Raw genomic sequence first — 9,772 nt, 5'->3', positions numbered from 1 at the left:
TTCAAAGACACTGACTGGAGCTGAGCTGATAAAAATGACGAGTCAAAGAGTTCCTGCTAAAGTTCAAGTTTCATGTTTTTACCTTTATGGAGCTAAATCTCCAGAAAGTGAACAGAAAACCATCACTATCCAGTGTGAGTAAACACAACAGATGTGGTTCAGCAGTGAAAGTGAAGAGAATTCAAGTCAGATTTGATCTTTTTAAGGAAGAACTTTTGTCAGAAAATGTATTTGAAAAAGAACAGATTTAACTCTTGTTTCTTGCTTCAGATCCTCAGCCTGAACTGAGAGTGAATCCAGCTGTGATCACAGACAGAGACTCGGCCACACTGAACTGTGTGACTCCATCATCTCTTTCTGTCTCTGAATGTCATTTCTACTTTTTGAGAGCAAATACTACCAGAATCAGCTCCTGCATGCAGACACTGACAGCAGCTGAACTTCTGTCCATGTCAAGTCAAAGATCACCTGCTGAGGTTGAACTAACGTGTTTGTACTCTGTGGAACAGCAAGAAGGAAACTCTCAGTCTCCACGCAGTAATGTCAGCTACATCCACATCAGTAAGTGATCAATTCTGGTGTTCTCACGATTAGTTGACTAATCGATAAATAATAAAAAAAATGGTTGACGACTACCGTATTTTCCGGACTATAAGTCGCACCCTCAGAAAATCTATAAAAAAAGCGCGACTTAAAGTCTGGAAAATACGGTAATTTAATAGTCGATTAGTCGTTACTTTATAATATATGGAGTCAGAGTGTAGCTTAGTAAAAGTTATAATGGGATTATTCTAGCTTTTTGGACTATTTTGGCATTTAGTAAAGTTCTTTAGGCTGATTTGGAGTTTAGCTAATTTTCAGCTGCATACTAGCGGTTTGGCTTATTTAGGATTTTTTCAGTCTTTTAGACTGCTTTGGAGTTCAGCGAATATTTTAGCTGCATGCTAGCTGTTTTGGCTAACTTGGGCTATATTTTCAGCTTTTAAAGGACTAGTAATGGGGTTGTAGGTCTTTATCGGTGTTAACTGTATTTTGCCTTATATTTACAATTTCCAAATGTTTTGGCGTGTTTTGAGCAAGAAATATTGAAATAAAACGGCATTTTTGCGGCCTATCTATATGCAAATTTCCTCTTCCGGGGAAAAGCTCTGTTTTGGTCACGTGGTGCGTGTGACGTCACCAGAGTCAACATAGCAAGATGGCTTCTCCTTAGCGTGTCGTAGCTAGCGATAGCGGCGATATTTCCAGGTCCACAATTCTGTCTTCAGACTCAGATTGTGGAAACATTTGTTCTGAAAGTGACGCTGATTCAGAGGCGCCGGGTGTTTGTGGTTTGAGGACTGTAAAACTATCAGTTTGAGCCGGCAGCGCGTAAAGTAGGAGCTCACAATCTGGCAATGACACTGACAGTGACACTGAGAATGCCGATGAAACCGAAAGCTGTCAGTTTATCAGAGCCATGCTCGAAGCTGGAAGACGTGGAGCATCTCGTGAAGCTTTATTTACAGATCGGAACCTTTTGGCGACTCTAAATCAAATCATCAATGACGCTGACTATCCGGGTCGGTAATGCAGAGTTTCATATGCAAAATAAAGAGCTTAGAGACATGTTTGCAGGACCGTCCGCCACTTTATTATTATTTATTTATTTATTCACCCTTTTAATCACTTTATTCACATACCCAGAAGCTCTTTCACCACCTTACTGCATGTCTCTGACATGCGGAGAAAAAAAAGGAGAACGTAAACAGTTCTCAGTACGTCCCGTTCTCCACATGAATCGTCCCGTTTCAACACACAACAACAACATGGGATGACAACAGTCTGTCACGTTAGCTAAGTACACTGAAAACTGCAAATCAAACAAAGAAACTTCCAAACATGTGCAATGTTTTAAACATTCAGTTTACCTGTTGAAATCAGAAGCTTTTCACAGTTTAGTCGGTCTGGTTGTGCTCACAGTGTTCATTCACAATAGGCTAATTTCGATTGTAAATCTAGTAAATTTACGACTTTAAAAATCAGAATTTTATTTTATTTTTTTGGTGGCCCTAATACTCCGTCGGACCATAACAACGATGTTTATAGAATTCAACTTTGCCACAGCGCACACACATACATGTATCTGCAGACACCCCGGGTCCGCCTGCATTCTGCTGCTGGCGCTGTCTCACTCATGTGACGTCAACGCGTCACGTGACCCAAATCGAGCCGTTTCTGAAGCAGGGCGAAATGCGAGTGTGATTTGTCGTTTAATTTGTCAAATTTTACAAAATGCCTGCGTTTGTCAACGGTAATTATTTGTTACTTTTGATACATTAGAACATATGGAATATATCTGGATCCTTTTTTTTAGCTTTGTCCCAGGCCATTACTAACACTTTAAGGTTAATTCAGCATTCAGCCAATATTTTAGCTGGATCAGCTTCAGCATTTTCAGCTGTCAATTTCAGTCTCTTCAGCTATCAGCACTAGCATTATCACAGGTAATGCTATATATCTAGTTTTTAGTTAGTTTAAAGCTAATGATGTGGGTTTTACATCCAGTTTGTGCATGACCCGATTAGTCGACTCAAATGAAAAAAAAATAATTGGTGATTAGCCGACTATTAAAATTATAGTTTGTGGGAGAACTAGTTTGGTTTGACTTTAATTATAAGAAATGATTCTTTCATCATAGAGGCAGAAAGAAAAAGGACGTCAGTGGCTTCAGCAGACAGTAGGTCTGGAGGTGAGACACACGTTTATCAGTTGTGAAAAGTATTACTTGACATAAGAAAAAATTAAGCAGCATTTTTTTTGTTTTCTAATCCACCAGATTTAACTACTGCCACAACAAAGATCTCTGGTAGTCCACCGTCTACTTCTCTGAAATCAATAAATCTTATTGAAACTTGAAATTATTAAGATGATCTCTAATTTACTTCTTCTTGTTTTCAGACCTTCCTCCACCTGATCTGATCGTGAATCCACAGCTGATCTCAGAAAAGGATTCAGTCACATTAAACTGTCAGACTCCGGTGTCTTTGACAGAATGTTTTTGGCTCTTTGAGGGAAAAAGTCGAGCTGAACAGTTCTCTTGTTCAAAGACACTGACTGGAGCTGAGCTGATAACGATGACGAGTCAAAGAGTTCCTGCTAAAGTTCAAGTCTCATGTTTTTATATTAATGGTGCAACATCTCCAAAAAGTGAACAGAAGACCATCACTATCCAGTGTGAGTAAACACAACAGATGTGGTTCAGCAGTGAAAGTGAAGAGAATTAAAGTCAGATTTGATCTTTTTAAGGAAGAACTTTTGTCAAAAAATGTATTTGAAAAAGAACTGATTTAACTCTTGTTTCTTGTTTCAGTTCCTCAGCCAGAACTGAGAGTGAATCCAGCTGTGATCACAGACAGAGACTCGGCCACACTGAACTGTGTGACTCCATCATCTCTTTCTGTCTCTGAATGTCATTTCCACTTTTTGAGAACAAAAACTACCAGAATCAGCTCCTGCATGCAGACACTGACAGCAGCTGAACTTCTGGTCATATCAAGTCAAAGATCACCTGCTGAGGTTGAACTAACGTGTTTGTACTTTGTGGAACAGCAAGAAGGAAACTCTCAGTCTCCACACAGTAATGTCGGCTACATCCGCATCAGTAAGTGATCAATTCTGGTGTTCTCTTTGAAAAATCTTCACTATTTAAGGTTTAAAAAGTGGTACGTTTGGTTTAGGGCTGCCACGATTAGTCGACTAATTGACGACTAATTTAATAGTCGATTAGTCGTTACTTTATATTATATGGAGTCAGAGTGTAGTAAAGTAAAAGTTATAATGGGATTATTCTAGCTTTTTGGACTATTTTGATATTAATTAAGGTTTTTTAGGCTGATTTGGAGTTTAGCTCATTTTCAGCTACATGCTAGCTGATTTGGTTGATTAAGGATTTTTTCAGTATTTCAGCTGCTTGCAGTTATTTTGGCTAATTTAGGCTTTTTTTGTTTTCGTGATATTTTGGAGTTATTTAAATATTTCTGCTTTACACTAGCTGTTTGTCTTATTCAGGATTTTTTTCATTTTTAGGCAAATTTGGAGTTTAGCTAATATTTCAGCTATATGCTAGCTGTCTTTATTTTAGGCTAATCTGGCATTTAACTAATATTTCTGCTGGGTATCAACCAGCGTTTTCAGCTTCAGTAATTTCAGCTGTCAATTTCAGTCTCTTCAGCTATCAGCACTAGCATTATCAAAGGTCATGCTATATATCTAGTTTTTAGTTAGTTTAAAGCTAATGATGTGTGTTTTACATTTAGTTTGTGCATGACCCGATCAGTCGACTCATCTGAAAAGAGAATTGGTGATTCGTCGACTATTAAAATTATAGTTTGTGGGAGAACTAGTTTGGTTTGACTTTAATTATCAGAAATGATTCTTTCATCATAGATGTAGAAAGAAAAAGGACGTCAGTGACTTCAGCAGACAGTAGGTCTGGAGGTGAGACACACGTTTATCAGTTGTGAAAAGTATCACTTGACATAAGAAAAGATAAAGCAGCATTTTTTTGTATTCTAATCCACCAGATTTAACTACTGGCACACCAAAGATCTCTGGTAGTCCACCGTCTACTTCTCTGTCATCCGTTAATCCTGATTCAGGTAACAAAACTCTAACTTCAAAACAATTCAATGTCGTTAATTGTATTTTTTCACTGCTTAAGGAAACTGTTCTAAGGATAAATGGTTTAACTAAAAACCTGTTTTAAAGAAACAGTTGTGTTTGAGGCCTATAGCTGCAGTGAGAGCTGAGATATTTGTCTCTGACTCGTTTCAGACTAAACAACTTGAATGAAACAAACATTCATGAAACAACCCTTGTCTTCAGCTTGGTCGTGTTAAAAGTAAATTCAGTGAGACTAAGCAATAAAAAATATCAGAAATAAAACACATTTTAAAAGTTTGGTTAAACTCCAAAGCAATAAAAATGTGCGATTAGTAAGGACAGAAACTCAGCAGCAGATTAGTGATGGACTGAAGATCAGGTGTGTTATTTCCTCTTTGTCTTTGAGCCCTCCTCTGAACAACTTAAGTTACATTTTTTCTTCTCAGAAAATCCACAGATACATCTTTCCAATGGAGACGAATGGGAAAAACTTTTAGCTTTGCCAGCTTTTGTGGTCGCTGTGTGTGTAATCGTCCTGGGATGGACACTCTGCTGGTCCAATAGAGAAAGTGGTAAGAACAGTGACGACTCCTGCGAGTTTTAAAGAAGATAACTTGCTCTTAAGCTGGTTAATGTCAGGGAAAACCAAAACCTCTGTCTCCTCATTTATCTGTTAGCTTAGTACTTTCAACTCAAGTCACGGCTGCAAATATAAAACGAGTACAGCCAAGTTTCTGAGAGAATTTCTATTTTTCTTTGTTGTTGTTTTCAAACTTGATTCTAATTCTCAAGATAGAGGTGAATTTTTTTATTTCCTGCAAAACCGTATTACAGCTTTCTGCATGAAAGATTTATTTTCAATAGAAGCTGATTACAGTTTTTGCTGCAACTTCATTTGTTGATGTGACTTTCATAAAATCTAGATCTGTTTTCCTCATTACTAATTTAAAGCTTTGTAAAAAAAAAGTTAATTACACATAAAGAAGTTAAAAATAAAATATAAATATTTACATTTTTATCTAAGAACCTCAAACAAATATAGCTGTTAAATCAATGTTAAAAATTATCTATTTCTTTTTTTTTTAAATAACCCAAAAAGGTGAGATTTTCGTATTCCTACTTTGGCAAATGTCTTGTTTTTGTTGGTTTTAATATATTATTATTATTATTATCATAAAACAGAAGCTGATTACACTTTTTGCTGCAACTTCATTTGTTTATTTAACTTAAACAAAATTTCGTTCTTTTGTCTTCATTATAGTTTAAAACTTGGTTAATATATGAAGATAATATAGTCTCATTCGATTTGTGTGTGCGTAAATCTTGATTTGTAACTCATACAAAACATTTTGTTTCTAGCTTTATGTACTTATAATTGTGTAATGACAAGTTCAAAAATACATAATACACATGTACAACTTTAAATTATAGCAGCTTAAAACTACACTCATAAATCTTTAAAAATACTCACCAATCACTTCATACACACAAACAAAACCACATTTACATACAAATGTGAGACTGTTCAAATCTCCAGGACTCATGGTAAATGATTCATGATGCGTTTAAATGCTTCTAGAATGCTGGGTCATCAGAGTTTCCTTATCAACCGCTTTGGAATTCGATTGTGAATAATATTTGATGAAAACTTGACATTTTCCCACTTCCTCAAACAGATATGATTAATATACAAAAGAGAGTTGGGAGTGGAGCTGATTGAGTCATCGCTCCCTCACGACAGCACCCCCCTTCATGCCTGGTTCACACCGGACACTGAAGCGGAATGGAGACTACACATTCTGCGCCCTTGTTCACCTATGATTTAGTTCACACAAGACGCGAAACACAGCGGTCCTCTGCGGCCGTCTCATGTCGGCGTCTGGTGTGACCTGGAGGTTTAGTGAAAACCGCACACACTGCCAGCACGCCGCTTCGCAGCGCTTCCGTTTCCGGTAAACGTGGCATTATTCAGCGGGAGCAGGCAGCTCGAGGTCCTTCTCACGCTCACAGACAAGTTCAGTGGTGAAGGCTCTGCAGGGAGCGATGAGAAAAGAGAAACCTTTAGTGTTGAGTGATTTAAAAAATGCAAATTTACACTTTTTATTATATTTATTGGGCATCATTTTTAGAAAGTGGAAAAATGTCAAGTTTTCTCTAGATAAGCTCCTGATAATAAAACTCTGATGACCCAGCATTCTAACAGCATTTAAACGCATCATGTACACACGAATCTTGAAGAAGTGAAAAGAGTCTCTCATCTGATGTTTGTGTAAATGCGGATTTGTGTGTATCAGGTGATTAGGTATACTTTTTAAAATTTTTATGTGTAGTTAGTATTAAGCTGCTGTAATAAAAAGCTGTGCATGCTTAAGTTGTATTTTGTATTTTTTTGCACTTATTATTTTTGTACATGTAAATACACAATTGCAAGTACATGAAGTTACTCACAAAATCTAATGTTGAGTTACAAATAAAGAATTACACAAACACAAATCGGGTATTAAATTCTCTTCATATATATTTATAAAGTTCATAAACCACAAAAAAGAAAGATTAAAATCAAATAAAAATGTTCAAACTTTTTAACTAAAAACCTTAAAAAGTATATAGCTGTTAAATCAGTGTGATAAGTGATATTCTTTGTATTTTTAAAAAACCCAAACAGGTGAGATTTTGCTACTCCTACTTTGTCAAATGTGTTCTTGTCTTTATATATATATAGTGCTTTATACTACACATATATATGCGTTTTTATTGTGTGTGTATATATATATATATAAACGATCAAAACTGTTTCTTTTCTCTACACCCACAGATTTCAAGAAGATTTCTTTGGTAATGCACATATTCACTCACCAAACATGTATTTATTTAAGTTTTGTTTAAAGGAAATTAACATTTTCTTTGTCTTACTGCTGCAGGAGAACCCACCAAATCCTGATGGAGGACTGGTAACTTTTTTTGTCAGATATTTTACCATTTATTCAAATTTTCTAGTGTCTAAAACAAACAAAATAAAGCTGTTTAATAACAAAACAAAAAAATAAGAAATCACTTTTTTTAATAAAAAATCTTTTTTTCCTCCTAAAGAAATTCAATCCAGGAATCAATGAAACCTGGAGTGTGGTCACCTACTTCCCTGTAACTGTCCGTTCTACAGGTGAGCTGCTGATGTTCTACTAATAAAACTAGCAGAAGTGTTTTATTGTTCCAAAAGGTTTGCTTTTTACCTTTAAAGAGAATAAAATTAGAACAAGTCAAATGTTGAGGAAAAACCGACTAAACTGTTAGTGTTTACTGTGAACTGTTTCAGGAAGAGGCAGCAGTTTTTATTTTAAGTTAAGTAAAAACTGTTTTATTTCTGTTCTTTTAGAAAACAAAATCTGTTTTTTTTCTTTCAGAGTTGATTCCAGTTCAATCAGAGTGAATCCGCCTTTCAGTCTTCGAAGTCTGAGCTGCAAAGAAGATTTAACAATATAAAGTTTATTTTTTATCAGTTAGATCCACAATGCATTTATTAAAAATGATCAAAACAGTTCATGCTATACTCTTACACTTTGAAACTAATTGATAAACATAAAATATTCTTTGATTATTTGATTTCTTTTTGTCTTTTTTTAAACTATGTAAAATAAACATGAGCATAAAAATCAATACTTTTTATTATACTTTATCTCAGAATAAATCATAGATTAATTTGTTGAAGGTTGGAACATCAGTGTAATTTTATTTCCCCCACAAGGTGGCGATAACTCCTCATCTTGGAAACAGCAGAGTTCTCTGTTAACATGGATGGGACATCTTTAAGCGGTCTTAGCGAGCAGATGATTTTATCTACTGAAGGTCAACTGTAGAGAGGACAACAGGGAGTGAGTTATAGAGGCGGAGAGTCGTGTTCAAGCAGGTTGGAACACATGATGGAAGGTTTGAGGTGAGATGTGTGAGGAAAGAGACTCCAAAATACCTCTCCCTCTCTTGTGTCTCATTATGAAAAGTAGCTTTATGAGTGAATCAGACAAATATTTTGAATTAAATGGATGACCACAGGTAAATATGTAAGATTACAACATGAAAAAAAGCTTCTCTGTCACTTTTCCTTCTACAACTTGTTGAATTGGATCTGTGTTATGAGTGACTGACCTCTGATGCAGACAGGAGACAGAACTGGACGTAGCAGAGATGAAGATGTTGAGGTTCTCTTTAGGAGAGTCCAGGATGGATAGAAACAGGAATGAATCTATTAAATCGTGGGTGTCCAAAGTGGGGTCCGCGGGCCAAATTTGGCCCAACAAAGGTTATATTCTTCCATGTCATGGCTGCAGAAGCCGTGGAGTGTTTAGTTAAAACTCGTTTCCCATTGATTCTCTGTGGCAGGGGTAGGGAACCCTGGTCCTCGAGAGACGCCTTCCTGCATGTTTCCCAATATACCCTGCTCTGGCATTTTCTTATTGGCTGGACACACCTGAACCAGGTAATCAGTCATGAGTAGGGACTGGTTCGGGTGTGTCCAGCTAATAAGAACATGCCAGAGCAAGGTATATTGGAAAACATGCAGGAAGGTGGCTCTCTAGGACCAGGGTTTCCTAACCCTGCTCTATGGTGTTCCAGAACTCTACGACTGTAATATACTTTTGGTCTCCAGGTGGCGCTGTTAGCACTTTTGTTGCCCGTGGCTATGGGTGAAACAACCCCCAAATGAGTCAGTCCTGGGCTTTTTCTGTCGTGTTTCGCTTTAAATTATATATTTTATGGTTTTATTTTGCACTTTGTCCTTATTTAAGAAAGTGTAAGAAGATATATTGCATAAAAAGAGAAGAATAATGAACCTTTTTTCCAAAGACAAGACAGTTCCCGCTACCCAAGTTATCTGAATGTTACTGCAACAGCAGTTACACAAATGTTACTTACTTTTTATTCTTACTAATGTTTACTAATCAAGATAAATAAATTAAACCATATTCTTTGTTTTCTCCTTTTCTTTCATGACAAGCAAAGAAATATTATATTTGGCCTGTGAACCGGGATCCCATTTAGATTTTGGCCTTTTGAGCGAAAACGTTTGGACATCCTGCATAAGAGGAACAGATGATGGGAAGCAGGTTAGATCAGGGGTCTCAAACTCAAATCA

At 36.5% G+C, this 9,772-nt stretch overlaps 1 protein-coding gene and 1 long non-coding RNA gene across 2 annotated transcripts in view; both read left to right on the top strand.

Annotated features, from left to right (window-relative positions):
- LOC112145138 overlaps nucleotides 1-9,772 on the top strand; it is a gene marked incomplete in the record, with an annotated part of 43,765 nt that continues 33,993 nt past the window's right edge. Inside the window, 6 exon segments of the mRNA XM_036212094.1 lie at nucleotides 1-561; nucleotides 2,681-2,731; nucleotides 2,819-2,848; nucleotides 2,941-3,216; nucleotides 4,429-4,479; nucleotides 4,566-4,595. Coding sequence (XP_036067987.1) covers nucleotides 417-561; nucleotides 2,681-2,731; nucleotides 2,819-2,848; nucleotides 2,941-3,216; nucleotides 4,429-4,479; nucleotides 4,566-4,595 — 583 coding nt within the window.
- On the top strand, nucleotides 7,617-8,244 carry LOC118598799. Its single transcript, XR_004947954.1, has 2 exons — nucleotides 7,617-7,804; nucleotides 8,046-8,244. It is a non-coding gene; the product is annotated as an uncharacterized LOC118598799 (long non-coding RNA).

This window comes from Oryzias melastigma, linkage group LG5, assembly GCF_002922805.2.
Source record: "Oryzias melastigma strain HK-1 linkage group LG5, ASM292280v2, whole genome shotgun sequence".
Taxonomy (NCBI): Eukaryota; Metazoa; Chordata; class Actinopteri; order Beloniformes; family Adrianichthyidae; genus Oryzias; species Oryzias melastigma.
The sequence above is the reverse complement of the archived record's forward strand: the minus strand, read 5'-3'. Positions and strand labels throughout refer to the sequence as shown.